Genomic DNA, 22,926 nt, shown 5'->3' on the forward strand with positions numbered 1-22,926 from the left:
ATAACGCTGTATAATGCCAGCATGGCCGTGCCTATTCGGAAACGAAGCAAAAGTGGCTGCTAGGCACGGCTAATTTCGTCCTTATTAAAGTTAAGGACACTGTATTGTATGTAAATATGCCTCATTAGGCACCTCGCGTTGCATAGTTATCGGTAATCTTGAGTTTGTTAAGCTTCTTGTTAACTGTTGTCAAGGGTTCAGTTACACAGATTTCGATTACATATGTCTCACATATTCATTTTGTTGCTGCTGTTGCTCTTTTTCTTTTTTTGTCAAGGAGCCAGCCAAGGTAGCTTAAAGGCAGGGCTGGTTTTTTACATGTGCTGTGAACATTTGAAGTGGTGCGAGAGCTTTAATACCTCAACAAAACACTGACAGGACTGTACAGGAAGCAATAAATAAGAAATACTTTTCTTCAATAACACTAACTTATTTCGTGAAGCGAACATTACGCGTAAGAAATTTGCAACCAAGTTTACTGCGCGCTAACGCTATCAAAGTTGTGCAAACCAGCGCAGCGACCACATTATATAGTTGCGTAACGGCTTACAAGTGCATGTGTCATGGTTAGAGATGTCTTACAAATGACACAGTTATTGTGACGAAAAGTTTGATTACCGCATCTGTGCGCGCCGATGCATTGTCCTCGGCCACGAGGGACTAGACTTTGGCGGACTGAGGATGTGCATCGATAAGCACCGGTTCATTAACGTGCACTGAGATCTCTTCATACAAGGCCCTTCTTCGATATATAAGGCTTTACTAAAATTTCAATGCAGTTTGTATTAAGCAGTGCACCGTAAAAAGCGCCATGCACGCACCATTTGCATATTTCAATGTGCGCATGTGTCAAACTTATTCTGTCCATTCCAGGCAGTAACGTTATCTTCCAGAGAAACAAAGAAGACAAACTCGGAGCCCCAGGGTTCCTTTCTTGGATTGAGTTCTCCGTGCCGAGTTTTTTTCGAACGAAAAGCATTCCACATTGTTCGGATGTTGTCCCCTGGGGCCAATTTAGTTAAGAAGCGCGGATAGGCCTTTTCCCCGGGTTATACAGCACCAGTTGGAATTCTTCCAGCGGGTAGCACATGGTTTTGTTTTTTGTGACATAAGAAAAGCGTATTCCAAGATAAGTCTGGTGGTTACAGCCAGTTTTATATTTTTTATGGCACAGAGTAAAAACCAAGTGCACCCCTCTGCTTCAGTGCCCATGCTTAGCCATTTTCTTATCTGAAAATAAACACAGCACGGCGGTAAAGATTACTTAACGCTTTTCATTGCGCGGAATTTTACGCAAGATGAGAGTGAAAGGAGGCTCTTGAAAGAGCGAAGGTATCCCCTGGAAGTTACACGAAAACAGATGCTTCAATTAGCCTGGCTATAAAACATACTCCGTAAAATTCTCTTCTGAATCCTACCGTTTAAATAACTTGCCAAATACGTTGCATAACATTGTTCTTCAATCCTGAATACGCATTGCATTCCTACATATTGTAGACTCGTAGCTTTCTTTGAAATATGACCCATAAGTCGTCATAAAGCCATTACTAATCTCGATCTCGCTGAGAGAGTGAGAACATAATAAGGCCCGCGACTGTACAGCAGCCTCGCGTAGCTCGAACATTTTTTAAACAACTTTTCATTGTTCAACATTGGTGTCAGGGGATAACCCATCAACAGCTCGTAGTTGCTGTTCGAATGTTTAGTTATTCGCCTCGTACAATTTTCTCCTCCATACCAGCATTTCTTCGAGTTGTCTTCGCAATATCTGCATATGTGTTTGTTATATTTCCTACCTGTTCTTTTAAATCGTTTCACTGACTTACTATCGGCTGGAGAGATAAATTAATAATTTCTCAGGGGAGCGGAGTGGTTGCGGGGCTGCACTGCACTGCTGTCATATCAAGGCACTCAGTGTTTCTGTATATACTCCCGAAGTGCGGGTGCATATACACAGGCACACTACTAGCACCATGCGCTTGCGGCCAGGCTGCCTCGAGGTTGGAGAAAAAACACTTCGCGACGCACTTGGCCCTACTTGCTCCTGCAGCAACATCAGGTGCACATCGTAAGAGGCAGGTTTAATGAACTGCATACCCGCTGAGAATCCACACCTCACAACAAACCAGTAGAAAGAGCTACTCAACTTCGCCTTAGCGTTTGAGCAGACAAACTTTTGTCTGCAGATAAGATGAAGGAGGAAATTTTAATTGATGAATTAATGATCTGCACACACGCTGGGACCAACAGCAGCGTGTGTAGCTTCCGCTGAACAACAGATATGACCTGTCATTTTTACAGCTAGCTAAAAACACGGACAAAGATCAACACTAACCTGTCAGAGCTATAAAATAAATCAAAATATGGTTTGCAACGCATCATAGTCATAGCTTCGCTTCCCCATTGCTGTTTGACTTGGCATAGATGCAGTATCGAATGCGAACTGGATTGCGCTCTCTTGTCGCACACAAGCACAAATAGAAACTTTGCTTTGTAATGTTTTATCCTCCAGCTTTTTTTTTTATTCTGTAGGGTGAGCTAGCTCTACTTTCATTAAGTTCGAGAGCCGACGCATGCAAATGTTTGCTGAACATGTACGATTTCTCTCGTACTCACGTCTCCCCCTGAGTAAACACACAGCATGCCCAGCAATGGATGGTGTTCGGTTTGTGCAGAACGGTGACAGGGCGGGAAAATTGATACAGCGCATCGGGTTCATTGCGGTATGAACACATGGCTGAGGTAGAACAGCCAAATCTGTGAAGACTGAACTTAACGGAAGGAATCCTACGCCTGAAAATTTTCAGAGACAGCTCGGACTGACGTGAAAGCACTCACCCGGATTCCATTTACAATGAAATGCCAGAAGTCGTCAAAAGATAGGAAGGGCAATTTGGAGCACTTCATCCAAAACAACGTTTTTAAATCGTGCGCCCATCCATAAGGGAAAGTAGGGGAGCAATGGAAGGATACGCCCAATCAAGGACGTCCACAAACTCATTCATTGAAATGCCGCAACAGCCCGGAACCCACACAATCCTGATTTCATGCATTTGAGATGCCACGAGATCATTCAACTGTCGGCGAAAAGTAGATGCAATGGAAGTAGTCAAGGCAGTACAACCTGAAAAGCGTCCGTAACCACAGTCACGCTGCAGTGCTGTAAACAAACTCTCCGGGTGGCTAATACATTAGCTAAATGTTCCGAAGTAAAACGGGGAGTGTAATCAGCAGGCGGAGTGAGAAATCCCAGTCAAGTTGAGTAACAAAACTTCCAACTCCTGCTTTTTTCCCACGCTGTGCAGCATCAGCGGCAGTTACAGTACATGATAAAAAATGCTCCATTTCAGCATCCAAAATAGAAACTAAGGTAGACGCAGGTAAAAAAATTGGCATGGCATCTCATTGTAAACCAAATTAAATTAAGATATGCAAGTACTTGCCTATGAAAGACGACACACATATATTAACAACGGAGATAAAAGGGACTGAGCATATACGACCTGTGACCTTTCATAGGGAGGCTTATAAATACGAAAACAATAAATTAGCTGAAGTAATGAAAACTGTTTGTAAGCATAAAAGAAAATATTCACAAAATATTAGAGTGGCCTGCACCGCAAGTTGCTGAAACCGGGAATCCAAAGGAAGCACCCGAGCCTCCTAGTACAGAACATTTACAGTTACAAAACTAGGTAGGTCAAGCCAATGCCGAGATGCTTGCCGTTCGATCAAGCGAAAAAATCGAACCTTGTGGGCAGCGCAGATAGTAAACGGAATTCTAAAATAAGGCTCACATAAAGTTTGTATATCATATAAGAGCAGATATCTCGTTCCCACATCCTGTGACTCATACGACACAGCAGATCCAATGCGCGCTCCCCTTTTTTTATTTATTTATTTATTACAGGTTCCTGCAGCGCCCGAAGGCATTATTGCAGGGGGGGGGGGGGGGGGGGGGGAGATGACAAGTTATCTTGCTGGGAACGCCAGTGATAAAATACATAAAAATGAAGAAAATAACACGACACCAGTGATAATGCAGAATGAGAAGCATGCATCTAAGAGGGGCAACTGCGCGACGAACAAAGTGATGAAAATACTCAGAAACACAGTAATGAAGGAAACACACGCAAGAGAACTGGGCGTCACGTCACACATCCGCTTTATATATGCTCAATATGAGGTCGCCAACTCATTGAAGGATCATCGGAAACGCCCAGATACTTGTAATCCGAACTTAATGCCCTTGATAATGTGAGAGAAAAATATACACAAAATAGTTGACCAGAAAACTAGAATGATACATTTACTGACATTTAATGTTAAGGAAAGTGCATCTAGCCAGGATTCAAGAAAGGTTAGTTAATTCTGCAATATATGATATAAAGTATGGATATCTGTTGACGAGAAGACGACAATGTCGTCTGCGTACAGGTAGAGGTGAACATCGTTTCGCGTAGGCATTGAAGAAAGGAATATATGGAATAATAAATGAGATAGGACCGAACCTTGAGGACACCTTTAGATTGTGTATATCTGCGATGTAAAAGACCACCTTGATAGTAATAAAACCACTACCTGGAAGAAATTCCTGAATCCAAGTGAAGATGCAGTTTCCAACTTGACAGTTTATCAAATGATAGATCAGAAGACTGTGATAAACAACCCATACAGTTTTAAAATTACCGAACTAGAGCGAAAACTTCAAGAGACCGACTAGCCAAACGAATTCCGCTCTCTGGGTCAATGTACTCAGATCCTACAGAACCTCAGGACGCAAGCCAATCTGTCTTGGAGAAAGAATTTGTTTTGTGAAGCAAACCGAGATAGGTGCGCATAAATTATGTGCTCTGTTGTTTTTACACCAGAATAGAAGTTAAACAGATCGGCCTGCTTGTCTATGACGTAGCCAAAGCTTTGATTCTTTCTGATAGAACAACTTTGGCAAGCATCCAGGAGAGAGGTGTCCAGGATTACTTTAGTGAAGAGTTAATTATATTCAATTCCTGTAAAGAAAGGTGGAAGAGGATTTTAATGCATAAGCATTAAGTGCCTGTTTGATGAGTTTGTCACCAGAACATTGTCGCCAGGATTACGTCGAAGTGAGGGGTGATAAGAAAAAGCGAATGGTTGTAGTTGATCAGTTCAGTTCAGTTCAGTCGTTCAGTCGTGTCCGACTCTTCGTGACCCTATGGACCATTTCACGCCACGCTTTCCGGTCTCTCACGATCTTCCTAACATCACATAACTTCATCTGCAGTGCCTCGAGGATGCCATCTAACCATCGCGTTCGCTGCCTACCCCTTCTCCGGCGACCGTCAACCTTTCCCAACATCAAATCTTTCTCCAGCGACTCCTCTCTTCTCATCAGATGACCGAAGTAGCTGAGTTTTAACTTTAGAATTTGACCCTCCAATGAGCAGTCAGGGTTTATGGTCGACAATATCGACTGATTTGATCTTCTGGCAGTCCAAGGAACTCTCAAGAGTCTTCGCCAGCACCACAATTCAAACGCGTCAATTCTTCGGCGGTCAGCCTTTTTCACAGTCCAACTCTCGCATCCATACATCACAACTGGAAAGACCATAGCACGAGTTATACGGATCTTGGTTGGCAGACTAATGTCTCTGCTCTTTACTAGGCGGTCAAGGCTAACCATTGCTCTCTTTCCCAGAAGCAGGCGTCTCCTAATTTCATGGCTGCAGTCTCCTTCCGAGGTAATCTTGGAGCCCAAGAAGAGAAAATCTGTCACAGCTTCCACTTCTTGTCCATTGATGCTCCAGGACTTGATAGGGCAAGACGCCATGATCTTTGTCTTTTTGATGTTCAGTTTAAGCCCAAATTTCTCACTCTCTTCTTGTACGCGCATCAGAAGTCTCTTGAGTTCCACTTCACTTTCTGCCTTTAAAGTGGTATCATCCGCATATCTCATGTAGTTGATAGATGATGACAAAATGTCGCCAGGAAAAAAAAACGCTTTGGGGCAGGTGAGGTCATTAGATTGCTAATTAGAGCCAATTTACTCAATCGACTGTAGAAATAGCCAATTAGAGTGATGGTGATGTCCAAAGTGATCATGTGATACCTATGTTCCGGTCACGTGGTACATTACTTCCGGTCACGTGACTTATGAGCACATAAAAAAGTGACGTAGTTATGTTGACGTCTGGATGTGACGTCATGGTATGACATCAGTGTGCGACGTCACAAAACCTTAAGTGGGTGTATTTCAATATGAATGAGCTGAATAAGCGAGTGAAAGGAATCAGAAAGTGTGTTATGTGCGCTTAATTGAAGAAAAAAGCTCCGAGAACACTGCAGAATCTGCAGTGGAAAAATGCGAAAGCCTGAGCCTTCCTTCTTCACACATTAATCGCACACCCCTTGTAGAACGCAACCAGCGTTCCATTGAACGCATCAAAGTTACTGGTTTTTAATTGGTTTACAAGAAAGCAAAGGCGCAGTATCTGTCACTCACGGAATCTCGCTGACACATCTCGCAGACAAATCTCGCCGACGCGAGCTTTTTATCATAAGCCTAGAAAGGCTTACGCCTTAAAAAATAAAATAACATGCTCAGCTTGTCAAAAATGTCAACGACGGAGCTGCTATCAAAATTTTCGAAGCCTGAAATCCCTACAAGGGGCATGCGATATGTCATGTGCAGCAGCAACGCTCAGGCTTACGCATTTTTCCACTGCAGATTCTGTTGTTGTTTTTTTAATTTATTGCCAGACTTTGACAGATATCAAAATCAATTGCACAAAAAGTAAAAGCAGCCAACTTCCTACGAGCATGGCTCTGTCACACTAAAGCTCTCTAAGCGCAACCAAGGGCTCTAACCTTGGTAACCAATTCGGTGCACATCTTTGAGATTTCAATCTCTCAATAAACTAGTGAATAATTTCACGAAAGTACATGTGTGCAGGCCATGCATCCATATCACAGTGATGCCCGGCCATTTGGGAGCACCATATACAATGGAGGCTACGTGCATAACTAAATCAAAAGGGCAACGACCTTCATATCTGTATGCAAAAAAGCTTGTATGTTAATAACTTTCCAAAAGCAGTGCAGAATCTGCACTGGAGGAAAAAGTCTGATTCGCTCACTTCGTATCCAATTAGAATTTTGCCTCCAGTGCAGATTCTGCAGTGCTCTCGAGAAGATTTTAACATGCCAGCTGTAATACAGCCAGGGTCTGTGGTCGAAGGGCTGGTTTTGTAGCGTGAGCTACAATACGCGAAAAGGCTGTTCAATTCATTAACATTGCTGTGAGTGCATAGTTCAAGGCAAAAAAAGGAAGTATTTAGGGCCGACGTTTAGGACAGTCTTTGGTGATCCTCGCTGCCTCTTGCGCGAAGCTCCTGCACAGCTATCGCACCATATGATCCCTCAGGTTGTACTCACGAACCGACCAGACAGATAATCAGAAAGCATCACGGTGCTCTCTGAAATTCATGATGGTTTGATGACCGCTGTATAACACAGAGACAAAGATAAGAAAACACAGGACTGGCGCCTTTATTTATCTTCTTTTCTTTATCTATGTGTTAAAGAGCGCCCAAGAAACCATCATGAACAACCTGCAACTCGCCCAACTTTCCTTTCTGTTGCTCTCTGAAATGCCTCTTCTCAAGCAGATCAACCGCTTAAGTTAGCTGGTCGCATTGCTGCGCTTGGAAACGATGGCATGGATCGATGGTTTCTCTATGAGAGCAAAGCATTTGCAACGGGAGGGTAGCTACGACCCTCGTGCGGGCGTCATCATTATTAATCCTTTGAAAGATGACGCAGCGGAAAAGTTCCCTTATGACGTCGTTTCAGGGCTTTCTGCAATAACAACAAGATTTGTCAGCCCACTTCCCCACCCACCAAACTGTCTACCTAACTGCGGTGACCTAACAGCCGCCTACACTGCACGTCGAATTTGCCATGTTTTTTACGCGGCCGCCTCAAGGGGTTCGAAATGCGGCGCCCAACTTTGATCATTTACAGCAATGGCAGAACATCCTTTACGTAATGAAACGTCATTTTAACGTCATCAATAAAGGTTTTTTACATGACGTATTTCCCGCCACACAACGTCAGCAAATCAGATTTCAGGAGTCGGCTCTTGACAGTGGCCAGTTCATTTCAGCCCATTCGTGATACAGGCATAAGTGCTTCTCTCTCTACATATATACCTCTGTTTTCCCTCCACAATTACTTATAAATACATCCAGACAGCATGAATAGCGCTGCTAAAAATAAGTTTTCACGTTGACGTCATTTTTACGTTGTCGCAAAAAGCCGTTTCGACAGACCGCAATTTCGCGCCACAAATTTGAAACACGTGACTTTTCTGACAACCAATCAGAGAAACATGGCACCACACGGCGGCCATGTGTCTCACAAATAGGGCCCCTGCCATACCAGAGCTAATGCACTGTCAATTTTTGTTTAGATTACAGTTGCCAACTCTGGCACAGACACTTTGGAAACATTTGTTGCAGTGACCCGGAATGCGAGCGGCCGTGGGCATGGCGATGAAAAGCGAATTGTATGTGCACTGAACGTCTTTACGTGTCTTCTTCTTCCATGCAATGAATGCTTATTCCTATGAAGCAACCAAAATTTGATCTCCCGCGGATAATTTTCATTTGCTCCCAATGAAGACAAAGAACCTCATTCTATTTAACCAGTTAGCGTTAAGCTCTAAAGCCTGTCAAAAATGGGAATGATACTCCGACTCAGCCTTCTTTTATTAGTCTGGCCAAGGTCCTAATTTTATCCTGTTAGATATCACAGGACCTTCACAGATGATAATAGAAGGCGACGACGTTTCTCATGCGTCGATACGTCCGGCGCTTCACAGTGGCTAGCACTACATCGTTAAAGGATTTTGTAATACTGTTTCCAGAATACCCGAAGGCAACAGCTTTTCATTCAATGGAGACCGTACCAGAGGAAGTCGAAGCCCACTATGGACTTTCATTAGAGGACGACGCACCGACTCCTCAGCTGCTGGACGATGAAGCTGTGGGAGAACCCAAGGTCACGGCTGGCGCCAGTGTCGGTCAGCAAGGTATGGCGACTCATGTAAACTCGAGCTTGCCGACACTGGTGGTAGGACATCGGGCTGACCGGTCGACAGCATCCACATCCACTGGTACCAAGTATTTGAGACCGCCATTTGCCGCCCCCAGCCCAGCTTCTGCCAGTTCCTTGGAAGACTTCCATGGTTCCAAGAAGGCACCGGACGAGCAGGGAACTCCAAGTAGCGACACCAAGGAACGCGACTCGCTCCGTCTCCTTCCGGCTTTGGCGTCGCTGTACCATTCACTCGCGCCTGCCGCAAGTGTTCTCAAGAAAGTCCACTCACACAGCAATGTCTCCGTGAAGGCTCTCGACACAAGCAGCAGCGAGAGCAGCACAGTCCAGAGGGGTGCTGGCTACCATTCCCTCATCCTCGGTATCCTCCTCGCAGGCGGCACCAGTGCAGCCCTGTCCCTGGTTAACGTCATCATCAAGCGTCTGGAGACCGTGAGCTCTCTAGAATTCCTCACGTTTATGTCATTCGGTGTCTTTATTGGTATCCTGCCCGCCGCTACCGAAGAGGTGCAGCCCTTCGGTCCAAAACGCGCTCAGCCACTGCTATTTGTGAGAACCGTCCTATCGTTAGTGTCGGGCGCATTAAGACTGTCCAGTCTTTCATACCTGACCATCGCAGACTCCTCGATCATCGCCAGCCTCACCCCCCTCATGGTCGCCATCACAGCGAGTCTATTCCTCGCCGAGCCCTGCCATTGGACGCAGGGAGCAGCCATGGGCCTATCCATCCTGGGCGTAGCAATCGTGGTGAAGCCACCGTTTCTTGCCACCGGGGGGATCTCTTTTACGCAAGAGCAGTACATCGGCATCGCCTATGGTCTCAGCCACACCATTCTCAATGGCGTCACCACCGTCTGCATCCGAGCAACGAGAGGAGTGTCACGAAGCGTAGTGGTGTTCCACTACGGATGCTTATCGATGCTGCTGGTTTCCATCGTCTCCATCGCCATGGGCCGCTTGAAGATATTTTACGACGGCTCGCAGATCGGCTACCTCCTCCTCATCTCCCACCTCACATTCGCCCTGCAGATGTTTCTCAGTAAAGCGCTTCAAGTGGAAAGTGCCTCGGTCGTGACCATCGTCAAGACATCGTCAGATGTCATATTCGGATTCATTATGCAGGTAATCAACTCTGAAAATGTCAGCTTCTGAAAATGCGCGCTTAAATCATTAAACCAACTTACGGTTTCAAGGTAACCTTCGCGCGTAAAAAGTGCATCCGCCAGAAGGAAATTTTTTCCAGCCTCGATGACTTGATTTACTGTGTCCTGTAAGGTTTCATAACTTCTCCGAGAATTTACGTTTGTGCACGGCATAGAGATATAGCTGCGTTAAAAGAGACATACTATAACATGTCCATGCAGCATTAGCGCTGTACCATGTAGCTTAGATTGCAAATATAAACATTCGTATTTCTCAAAATGTATATAATTACACGTGATGGTGCAATATTTCGTCGAAATATACAATTCAATAAATGCGCGATGACTTTCTTTATGCAGCAATTAGCCTAACTTAAGTGCCTGTGCTGTTCCGTTTACCTCCAATGCCATGACTCAGCAGCAATTGTATCCTTTTTCCAAATAAAATGCGATTACTGCTAACAGCTAGTAGTAACATATTGCTTTTACACGTGCCAAAAATAGAAAAAAAAAGCAACTTGGAATTTCTATTTTCTCCACTCAGTCTTTCAAACACTACAAACTTCAGTTGTGTATTGTAGCAAATACTATTAGCGTTTTTCAATATTAGCAAGCTGTGAGAAAAAAAATAAAAAGAAAGAAACGTTTTGGCTACTTGTATTTTTTTTTCATGATTCGTTTAGTTTGATAACTGCATCTCCAACTTTGTCCTAGCTTTTCATTTTTCCAAGGTGTATGATTACAAGTTCTTACTTATAATTTCATAGTTGCTTCATGCTTCACTCAGTGCTCTTTTAATATATTCATGCAGGCCATATTCCTGAACGTGCAACCCGACATGTTCAGCCTGTTCGGGGGCACATTCGTCCTCTGCGGGGTACTGATTATCGGCATGCGCAAGATTGCAGAGACCGCAGCACCAGAGTCTAATCTTAAGCGCAGACTACGGTTTTTGCTCTAAGATAAACTTTTCTGTTTCATGGACCATGTGGCTTTATTCATTGTCCCACTGTGTTTCCGACATCCAATTTCAATAATTTCATGGAACTCTTGCGACGCCATCAAAACAACTATTAAACGTGGACCAGGGCAAACAGCTAAATATGGCTATGAAACAGTGCTGATAGCCCCTATATGTAATGTTGTGTGCCATAGGTATTATCAGAGATAAAAAATTTCATTTATACAGATATAAACGTGGCATCCGAGTTTAAAGTATAGCCAATTGTGTGCCGCTTTGATCCGCTCCATCCTTGTCCTTAGCAGTGTGGAAACTACCGGCCCTATGTGTACATAGTAGCAAAGCTTCCAAATTGGCAACATGTTGCCAGCTTCTCGGGGACAAACATTCTTCAGACCTTTGCGTGTTTTGCGCCTCTAATGCGGCTACTTGTCATTTTAGTGGCGATCACCCGTCTGATTATGGTAGTTGTCTAAACCGTTCTGACCAACAGAGCGTCCTGGACATATCCTCCAGCACAACAGGAGGTCAAAACCAGATGCCTAGGCATAATTTCATCGAAAGAGGCAGTCATAGCAGGCCTTGGCAGCCGGTTCTGATGCAGTGGCAGTTTTAACGAAATATGTTGTGTCAGCAGGCGAGAACACGCATGCAGACATCGTGGAGCGAATGTTGTCCGTCTTTAGCGATGCTCTGTCTGAAGTCACTTCTACTCAGCTTTCATCTTTTCAGACAGCAGCTTGAGTAGTTGGTAACTCTGTACCGCCTGTGGGGGCAGCGCGTTAGTGCCGCGCGCTATGAGGTGAATAAACGAACACAGAGACGCACAGCAGCTGGAATAAACCAGTTTGCCTTTTCTCATCTCGTCTATGGCACATCGTTGCTTCTCGTTGTTCATCTCGAGCGCTCGTCAGCCAGAAGCGTCGTCTGATACTCCCTCTACGTCCATGCATCTGCTTTCCGTCTTGCTAACGTTTGCTCTTCGGGTGTAGAAATGACAATGCTAAATCTTTTTCCCCTTCAAAAGCGTCGCGCTTCTTCCTCCCCATCGAAGTCTGCTCCATTAAATAGCAAAATCAAGAACGATTCCTCCAGCCATCTTCAAGACCGATGCGGCTGTTGCAGCCTTTGATTTTACTGTAACTATTGGAAATACCGTTCAACTGAGTCTTCTTTTCACGATTTACAGAATCTAATCTCAAAATTCAGCCCAGACATAATTTTACTTCATGAGCTTGGTTTTCGCCAACTAAGTCACTTTCTCTAAAGAATGTCCTAGCATTGAGAGCCGATCTCATTAATGGCCAGGGTAACGGCTTGCTGACGATAATTTCTTCAAAAACATTTCATCGGGCAAAAGTGTCACAAAGTTTTACGACCAAACTGCGTGTTTCTAGCTGTTGATATTTTTGTACTTCCGCGCGGCTCTCCGTACGGCCGATTTTATATCCGTTACAATCTAACAACAGATTGTTTACTGCTGACGATTTTTACTTACATCACGTTCTTTGGTGGTTTCGTCCAGATGTGTTCGTGAGCAGCTTCTTTAGAACTGGAAGGCTTTAATTGACACGCGCTGCTGCAATAGTCCAAGCATAACCTGCGTGCGTGCCCATTCTTGGTTAGTCACTGATTTGGCGTTGGCGGCCTTTGGAGTAGGGTCTCCTCGTAGATTACAGTGGATTGCGGTAGGTCCAGCGACAACTTCCCAGTAACGTTCAATATAGCATCCTGTTCTCTTAGGATGACAATTTCTGAACAGAAAGTCTTCAACCATAAACTCTTTAAAAACATGGGAATTCCTCTTTCGCCTCCATTGCAAGATTTTAGAATTTGGAGCACGCTTATCACTCACTACCTTCTTTATTAGATGCCTCTGAGCTTTCTTTGTTTAGGGTGCAATCACTGGCTCTTAACTAATTTCAGCCTTGATGGTATGCTAAAAAGCATACCGTCGCAGAAAAGCTGCCGGTAAAAGCCTCTGCCATAACGTAAGTCCTCAAAATTGGATAAATAAGAGAATTTCTGGCTTCATTTGAAAGAACTATGGGTAAAGCTGAGGAGGAGTAGGCGTGTTGCTAATATAAACACCTATGTTTCAGGCCAAATATTCGGAAAGCTTTGTGCGCGCATTTATTAGAACACAGCCACAATCAACCCACCTCTCATTCAACAGAGTCTGTGGTGCTAACGCCTCAAGAATCAAAAGATAAATTTAATCAAATAGTGCATGGGTCTAGCTGTGCGCTTTCAAGTGCTGATGATGGCCCCGTTATTCCGACTTACGTCATGCGCTGGCTTCCTCGCGGTTGACCCATATGAATCACATCGTACAGTTTTTAGCTTGAAAACTGCACTTTCCGGACGCGATGGTGTCACAGCTGGTATCTTAAAAACTACAGTGCAAGGCCACACCTCTGAGGTAATAAATGTTGTAAACGTATCACTAGAAAGGTCTGGCTGCCTCAAGACTGGAAAGTCAAAAAAATTACACCTCGAAGATCCCAGGAAAGGTTTCAATCTAGACAATTTTCGGCCAATCTCTCTAGCATAAAATTTAGTAAAACCTATTGGAGATATATTATTCACACGCGCCTCACAAAGCACGTGGCAGTGTAGAAGACTCCATACTCTTGAACAAGTATGGACACAGGAATTCTTAAAGAGTAGGCAATTCTTTTGTGCTAGACGATCTTTTATCTCTGAAACTTGTTACCATAACAGAGATGTGCCTGATATATCGGTTCACTCTCGATTACGTTTCAACAAAATAATGCGTGATATTCCTGGTCACCCTGTATGGTATAATACTGTACGTGTGTGTGGATGATACTTTCCTCCCACTCTTGCGCTTCAGGGTTCTTTTTCTCAAACTTTATTTATGTCAATCTGAGTAAACACCGTCGAATCCTTTTGCGTCACGTAATGAAGTGAACCTATAGATAACATTCTCTCCTCCAGACGCATGCTGAGAAATTCCTGTCGCACGAGTATGACTCCCTTTAACAATTCCCGTTCCCTCCTTTGGTACAGTTGTCAAAGAGCATGCTCTAATGCCAATGTGCGAGTTTTTTCATAGGCATAATATTGAAACTGTAAGATTTCTTAACGCTTCACTGCCCTGATTGAGCTTTCATTACTGATTTTATTTGTCTAATATCATTTTCTTTATTGCTATCCCTACCACCTCAAAAATACTTGCCAGCCGTTCTTCACAGACATTTTTCCGTATTCATAATTTGTGTTAGGCACAGCCAGATTTAATAAACCACTGCATGTGTTTGTACCAAACCCTGGTGAATCCCCCGTAGGTATCTGCCACGTCGTATGAGGCCAGAAGTGCAGATATGTAAAACGTGTTCCTTGTGTGGTCAAGTCACGCTATGCTTCAAATGCATAACAAAATGTTCAGAGGAGAAATATGAAATTCAATTCGATCTTTAAGAACTCAGAGCAAAAATAGCAAACTAGGAAATTTGCATTGAAGAAGACGCCGAAGCAGGGGTACAGAAAAAGAAGACATAGCGAGGAGTGGGCGTTTTTTTTTTTTTTTTGTTGTTGTTTTCTGTAGCGGCGGACGGAATGAAGGAGCCGGTTCTATGGCAAACGCAGAACTCATTTTGTTCATTTCCAGACACAAAACTATATGTAGGCAGCTTGCCAGATGACGTGATCACACAAACGAACTAATCACATTTGACACGTGTCCGTACACCGCGTTGTATCAGTTTAACGTTAAGTTCATGGATTTGATGAGATTAGTGTAACATGTCTCTCTAAGGGTCATCATCGCCCATGTAAGGTATCCGCTTAGCCTTCACCACGCCGTGCACTGCGACGAATGCGTCAATGCGATTGCCATGGTTAGCATCAAGATTTCAAATTTATTTTGCACACGAAAAATAAATTTGAATTTGAATTCGAATTTTGATTTTCGTCTTTCAGGTGCTGAGTAGTACGCCGCTTCAAATGCATCTGGTATAAATGTGCTCTCCCGTGTACAACACCCTGCACTGCCACACGTGCAGAGAAGGGTCACGAACTATACATAGGCATTGAAAACTTTAAAAGGAGTACAACATTCTCAGCAAATTAATTTCATCAGGCCAGGTAATGAGAGGATTAAATATAATAAGAAAGTAGTATACTGGATTTCGCTGTCACCCGCGTGTGACGAAAGTACGTAACAAGTGTGTCTTGCCAGTATACTCGCTTATGGAAGTTAACTTTTCCCACTAACAAAAACACGAGCAATTGGCTTTATAGCGCAGTGAATAATGCCAATTAAGAATAGTTTGGTTTGGTTTATGAGGAATAGCGTCCCAAAGCGACTCAGGCTGTGAGAGACGTAGTAGCGGAGGGCTCCAGAAATTTCGACCAACTGGGGTTCTTTAACGTGCAGCGACATCGCACAGAACACGGGCGCCTTGCTTTTCCCCTGCATCGAAAAGCCACCGCCGCTGCCGGTTTTCAATCCTGCATAACAAGAATGAAATCCGCGTTATTATGCGACAGCAAAAGATTCATATTGTGATTTGTCACATTATTCACACCCACAGGTTTAACATGCTTTGACGAAAAAGAAAGGCATAAAACCACTTACATATTACTCAAACATGTAATTGTAATAATTTAGGAAATAGTAAAATGAATTGCAATTTTCCTCAGAAGTGATCTCTATTAGTGTGGTGTCAAATAAATCTAATAAAGCGCAATTTTGTTCTTGAGAATGCTGTTGAGTAATGCACAGTTGGATCAAAATGAATTACTTGGAGGCTACCGAGAGAGAAGCAAGACTACACAGAAACATGCATGAACTAGAGAGGTTTTCTCAAAACACAACTCAAAACTATTTTGTTCAGGCAAAGAAAGAAATGAGAAAGAACGAGGAAAAAAATTAAACTTTCTTACATTTGCAATATATGCAGTGACGTAGTTTGAGAGCTGTAATATAACTTAAATTTTCTATGTAATGAAGGTAATTAAAGAGATTGAAATGATGTAACTCAGTTTTTTTATGCAGTAAAATGCACGAAGAATGACTACCTTCCAGTGTCACACTGACGTTTAGCATAGGATATAGTTTATTATTCCATCTTAGGTAGGTTGCGTAAAAGACCTAGTTTTAATGTCTGCAATGGCAGTCTGTAACAATATAACTTACATAACTTTATCTCTAAAGGTATAATTTCCTAACAGGTATTAGATTTATTTGAAGGATCAGGTCTCGAATAGTTGAATTAATAGCAACATTAAAAACGAGCATATCCCTTGTTCGTTGCGCTTTAGGCTATCCTGTCACAATATTTATAATCATCCGCAGTTATCTGCACAAATTATAATAAAATGTATACTATTTACAATTATTGAAAATTGATAGTCACTGTCCCTTACAGTCTCAGTTTTTCAGCCTGTGCATAGCGTTCCCCAGTGCACTGCCACAGAATCGCGACGGGAAAGAATGGCTCGAAAACGATGTGAGGCGCGCAAAGCACCGATATGTCCCCCTGTGTGGAAGCGCCTTAGAATAGAAATGCCATTCTATACTCTAAAGGTAATTGCATTTTTTTAATGATATAGACCGTTTGGTGAAGAAATAATATCACATAGTTGCGATGTCTGCTTGGAGTCAGACGTTAAAGACAAATAAATACGCCTTAAATTCGAAATGCTTAATAAATGAACTTGCGCTCACACACAAAAAAGAAAGAAATGTGGCGGTAGCGATTGCAGCAAGTGTACTTAGGGGTGATCGTCACAATTTTGTACGCTTTCGGCCACGCTGGGTTTAATTGAAGGTGACGACAAACTTTCGAGATAAGCAGGTTTTATCTTGAATGCCATAAAAACTACTTAGCTGCTAACACCGCAAATAAATGTGTTCCTTTCTCACGCGACAGCCATAAGGTCGTGCTCCAGGGGCTTGAACAAGAAGAAGCAGTTCAACTATTTATGTGCGGACTTAATTGCGTCACTTCCAGCTCTATACCCGAGCATAGCAGATAAAACTCTGAACGCCAGTCTGACAGAATCCGATTGTTTTTAAAAGCCGGGAAGTAGTGACAAGACCGCTAAGAAGAATTTCGAGAGTACTACAGGATCTGTAGCGGAGAAATGCGAAAGCCTGAGCGTTGCTGCTACACACGGTACATCGTGCGCCTCTTGTCGAACACAACAGGCGTTCCGTGGAACGCATCAATGTTCACCGGCGTTCTATAATTGGTTCACGGGAGAGGAAGGGCGCAGTATCTCTCACTCGCCGAATCCCGCCGCTATCATCCTCACGGTAGACAAGGAGAATTATGGTGTGTGTTTCATGATCTCGGGTATGGCGCAGTTGTTTGAAGCGCTCTGCTGAGAATCCAAGGGATGGAGGCGCGATTCCTGATGGCAACATGATTCTTCAGAATTTATTTTTCTGATAACGTCATGATGATTGCCAAGTGGAATCGCGCAGTATCTTGCGGAATCTCGGGACGTGGGACACCTCTTGCGAACTCTCGCTGCTAACGCACGCACAGATACGCTGGGGAGTCATGATCCAATAGCGGTTTTCGCTCTAAAAAATAATTCAAAGGCAAAGCCAACTTATTTTCTCAGTGACTATGAAATCTATTTCAGCATTCATTTGCTGAGTGCGCAAAATAAACTGAAGTCACTGAAATGTGTACCTTGGGCCATGTATATCTAATATTGCCACCTGGTGTCCCTGATTTTCTTAGGTGGCGCCTGGAAGAAAAGAATGCCGAAGTTGGCTCGCGTGCTGTGCGCGGAACTTTGCCTGCTGGTTCAGCTTCGTCCCGTCGTTTTAGTCACGTCTAGCCCTGTTGTCCGTGATATATTTCGGTGTCGGCGCTAGGTTTCGATCCCAGTACATGTCCCGTACGCCACCGCATGCCCAGGACTCAACTCCTGTGCCAGTCGACATCCCTGTGCACCGTACTAGCCGAAGGAATCAAGGCCTGCCCCCTGAGCACGGGCCGTAGGAGTTGAACACCGCAGCCGCCCCTCGACCGGCTATGCAAGCTCCAACTTACTACACCCTGCAAAATCCACGACTGCCTCAGCCCTTCCACGGCAGTCAGAGCGTAGACGTCAAAGACTGGCTTATCCAATTTTAACGGGTTGCCTCGTTTAATCAGTGGGACGACGCCGCCAAGCTTCGAAACGTCTTCTTCCGCCTGGAAGATAGCGCTCGTACTTGGTACGAGAACCGAGAAGACGCCCTAACATCATGGCGTGAGTTCTGCCGACGCATTCGTGAGACCTATACCAGCGCGGATCGGCGAGAACGTGCAGAAAGGGCTCTGCAGTCTCGTATACAGATGCCAAATGAGATTGTGACCATGTATGTGGAGGACATGACCTGGCTGTTCCGACGTTCTGACCCGGCCATGACCGAAGACAAAAAGGTGCGCCACCTTATGCACGGTATTAAAGAGCAACTGTTCGCTGGCCTCGTGCGTAATCCACCAAGGAAGGTTGCCGAGTTTCTTTCGGAGGCTGTCACATTAGAGAGGATGCTCCAGCAGCGGTCTACCACTTACGACGGGCCGGTGGTCGCCGCTTGGTTTGTGGAGCCGTTTTCGGCCTTCGGGGCTACCCCGAACCTACGCGACATCATCCGCTCAGTTGTACGTGAAGAGCTCCAGACGCTTTTCGGTGCTCCACAGCCGATGGTCGGCTCTGTAGCTAGCATTGTCCGCGAAGAGCTTCAAGCGTTGAAGCCTTCGGTAGCGTCCGCTGATCCACAACCTCTCCCCACGGAGTACCTGCGTCCAACTTATGCAGATATGGCGCTACGCCCTGCCCCTGCTTCGGCGCCATTACCGCCACCCGATCAAGGCTCACTGTATTCCGCACACACTGAGCCGTTCGTCGACAACCGGCGACCACCCCAGCGGAAGGCGGACCTGTGGCGCGCCCCCCATCGCCAGCGCCTGTGCTTCCATTGCGGGGAACCAGGTCATCTCTATCGCCAGTGCCCCTACTGACACTTTGGACTTCACGGATTTCCCATCGACATGCGTCGCCCTCCAATAGGCCAAAGACACCGAGAGATTGAAGACTACTTAGCGCAGCAGCGCATGACGCCAACTTCTCAGCGGCAGTCACGATCCACGTCACCACGCCGACCATCGCCGCAGCCCAGGCCATCCTGGATGGCGAAGCGACGGTCGCCAAGTCCCCACCGGGAAAACTAAAGACAGCGACCTCCGGGGGCGAGGCCCCCGTTATATTGTCCGTGACAATATAATGCCTACAGAGATCTTCCCTGTTTACACCAATTAGAGTTCGTGCATTACTGATTGCTTCGCGTATGAAAAGCAAACTGCTGCGATGAAGGACGCCAATGTTCTGATCGGCGCCAAGGTCCCTCCAAATTCTGATCCAGTGACAGTCTCTTTTAGTGCTGAAGAAAAAAAACTTCGAAACCCCAAACCCTTTACGACCTGCCCCGCCGGGGTGGCGCAGTGGTTACGGCGCTCGACTACTGTTCCCAAGAATGCGGGATCGAATCCCGGCCTGGGCAGCCGCTTTTCAATGGAGGCGAAAGGCAAGGCGCCCGTGTGCTGTGCGATGTCAGTGCATGTTAAAGAACTCCAGATGGTCGAAATTTCCGGAGTCCTCCACTGCGGCGTCTCTCATAGCCTGAGTCGCTTTGGGACGTTAAACCCCACAAACCAAACCAAACCAAACCTTTACGACCTACGAACTCCTCGCCCCAAACAACGCATCAAGGGTCAAAGCTGGTGCCACCGACAAGCCAGCTACTACAAATTCATTTGGCAAAATGAAAGTACTCTCTCTCTCTCTCAAGAGGTTTAGAAGGCGCAATGCTTGTCGATTTTTCTGCAGCCAATAAAATCAGGTTTAGAAGTAAAACGCATTTCAGTTTAGAAGTAACCGCTCGAGCAATCATGCACGCAATCGGCGACGAAGTGACGCCTAGTATCGCGCTTGCGCCGAAGTTTTAGGTGCAAAATAAAAAACATTCCTAACCTCAGACACGTCACGTGGATCATTACTTAAGAAAAGTCGGTAAATAACAGATGTGAAAGAAGAACAATATAGAGAGTAAGGGCGAGGCAGTAGACGGCAAGATCAAAGGTTGCCATATCGTGGCCTACTGGGGACACCTATCAATGAATCACTTCACCACAGCATTAGGCTCTCGCTGAGCAGGACCACCAGAGGGCGGGGCGTTACTTAGGAAGAACTCCTGCCCCACGTTCTAGAGCACAACCGCTTCGACGCTGTTGCAAGCGTAGTTTTCAACGCGAAGTTGTTTACGAACGTAATTTTCACGCAAAACGTAAAATTCACCTTGAGCGATGAAAACTCGATAGGATGGAAAAACAAACTTTAAAAACCAGCACTTCTCAAAGCTTTCGAAGATTTAACCATTCTCATCACGATTTGTGTAACAGCATCTCACAATTAAAACTGGTGTCCAAGAGGACTGGACTTTATCGGACAAGCAAGCCTAAAAGTTTCGCCAAATTTTATGTCTCTCGCAAATCAGAATGAAGGCCCAGCCGTTTAAGCGAAAGCTAAATTTGGTAATACCCACCTGCGGCTTCCTTCTACAACAGTCCAGTCAATACCATAATGGCAGCAGAGTTGCAAGCTTTGTTTCTTCACTTCTGCCGTTGTGTTCCAAATACATTTGTTGACGCTACCACAGGAAATAGTTTAACAATTGTATGAAACGAGACCGACGCGCACAGGGGCCACGGAAAAACTTGTGTTGATTGCCTGTGGACCTGGCATTGTCAGACTGGCTGGTATGCATCGCACAGTTTTAGAGGTTACCAACATTAAGAACCTGACAATACAGTAGGTCATTCACAAGTGGCAGGGAGTTGCATGCGGAATGGGACGTCTCAATTCTATAAGTCCAGTCGGCGGGAAGGGATGAGAGCTGGCTTGCTAGGTAGGGGATATGCAGCCTAGGAAATTTCGCGTCAAGTTTTTCTGCACTAGCCACATGCAGTCGATGAACAGAACGTAGAATAGCGATGCTCTGCCGCAGTGTTAGCTTCTCCTGCTGAAGCTGGCACAGCCCATCTTGTTGCTTGGGCGACACCCTTGGCTCAGGTATACGAAACGCTTCAGCTGGGATATTTTAGGAAACGTAGCACAAAAAAGACAAGGACAAAATGAGGGATACACACATGAGCACTCGTTTGTGTATCCCTCATTTTGTCATTGTCTTCTTTGTGCTACGTTTCCTAAAATGCAAATGCACCAACTCGCCCAATTCAGCATTCTTGTGCAGCTCCTTTCTTGTAAAGCGGGCTCTTTTCCACGTTCTAATCCACATTTTTCAAATCCAGCCTCGTTGGCTTCATTAATTGCCATTTGTGTGGTTAAGGCAAGGACTGCATCATGGTACTCAAAACAAGGCCTGGCTCTCCCAGAATTCTATACCATGTGTGGGACATTGAGGCAATCTGCAGGACACTCCCGTCGTGTCAATCGCATTGTCAGTTCTGAGTTTTAAAAAAAAGCGCTCGTGTGTGTATTCCTAATTTTGTCCTTGTCTTGTTTGCGCTATGGATGCGAGAGTTGGACTGTGAAAAAGGCTGACCGCCGAAGAATTGACGCGTTTGAATTGTGGTGCTGGCGAAGACTCTTGAGAGTTCCTTGGACTGCCAGAAGATCAAATCAGTCGATATTGTCGACCATAAACCCTGACTGCTCATTGGAGGGTCAAATTCTAAAGTTAAAACTCAGCTACTTTGGTCATCTGATGAGAAGAGAGGAGTTGCTGGAGAAAGATTTGATGTTGGGAAAGGTTGACGGTCGCCGGAGAAGGGGTAGGCAGCGAACGCGATGGTTAGATGGCATCCTCGAGGCACTGCAGATGAAGTTATGTGATGTTAGGAAGATAGTGAGAGACCGGAAAGCGTGGCGTGAAATGGTCCATAGGGTCACGAAGAGTCGGACACGACTGAACGACTGAACTGAACTGAACTGAACTTGTTTGCGCTACGTTTCCTAAAATGCAAATGCACCAACTCGCCCAATTCAGCATTCTTGTCCAGTTGGGATAGTAGGGATGAAAAAAGACATTACGCGGCACCCCTTACACCCACTACTGACAAGGAGAGTGTAGGAAGCCCCAGTTCTCTAGATAATCCACACAGCTCACTTGCCGGGACTACTGATCTTGCAATTGCTAACAGAATTTTAAACTCTATCCCGAAGGCCGTATGAGCCTATGCCGCTCCCTGCAGCGCTGAGCGCCTTTTCACATCTCCGATGCTACTTCCAGGCGGTTGCGGCTGTGGTGGAGTCGATCTAAATCCCTTCATCTTCCATAGGTGCTGACAGTTTCTTTTAAAGCCGATTCATATTCTCGTTGGTCGTTCGTATTCTCTGCGACCTGGGGGCCGCAAGATCAAAAGCTAGCTTCTGAGTCCCACTTGTTACTAGACATAACCAAAGCGCTGTCTCCAGGCTGGAGCTTTTGGAGATCCTGTCAACTGCACAATTTCGAAACAGAGTCATATAATGGCAATTCAATTTCAGCTAGAACCAACTAGCCACAAGCCATGCTCTATTTCGTGGCGCAGTCGACCTACCTTTCCACTTTTCCTTTCAGTTTCTTTCTTTCTTCTCTCTCTGTATATATATATCCCTCAAATTTGTGCTTGCACATACTTTGTGTGCATTTTCGAAGTTTTTGATAGCCGCTAAACTCAATCTGAGCGAGGGTTC

At 45.0% G+C, this 22,926-nt stretch overlaps 1 protein-coding gene across 1 annotated transcript; it reads left to right on the plus strand.

Moving 5' to 3' along the window:
• Nucleotides 1–8,832: 8,832 nt before the first annotated feature.
• On the plus strand, nt 8,833–11,199 carry LOC146197687 (solute carrier family 35 member G1-like). Its single transcript, XM_084597228.1, has 2 exons — nt 8,833–10,218; nt 11,050–11,199. Exons 1-2 carry the CDS (start codon nt 8,833–8,835, stop codon nt 11,197–11,199), a joined length of 1,536 nt encoding a protein of 511 aa, XP_084453354.1.
• Nucleotides 11,200–22,926: the final 11,727 nt, after the last annotated feature.

Source organism: Amblyomma maculatum, chromosome 3 (assembly GCF_055883805.1).
Source record: "Amblyomma maculatum isolate TAMU_Amacu chromosome 3, ASM5588380v1, whole genome shotgun sequence".
In the NCBI taxonomy this organism is placed as follows: domain Eukaryota; kingdom Metazoa; phylum Arthropoda; class Arachnida; order Ixodida; family Ixodidae; genus Amblyomma; species Amblyomma maculatum.

Bases quoted from the DNA above. Each gene is read 5' to 3' on its own strand.
- LOC146197687 (XM_084597228.1), top strand. From the start codon at position 8,833: ATGCGTCGATACGTCCGGCGCTTCACAGTGGCTAGCACTACATCGTTA. The intron at 10,219-11,049 runs GTAATCAACTCT...ATATTCATGCAG, and splicing joins TATTCGGATTCATTATGCAG to GCCATATTCCTGAACGTGCA.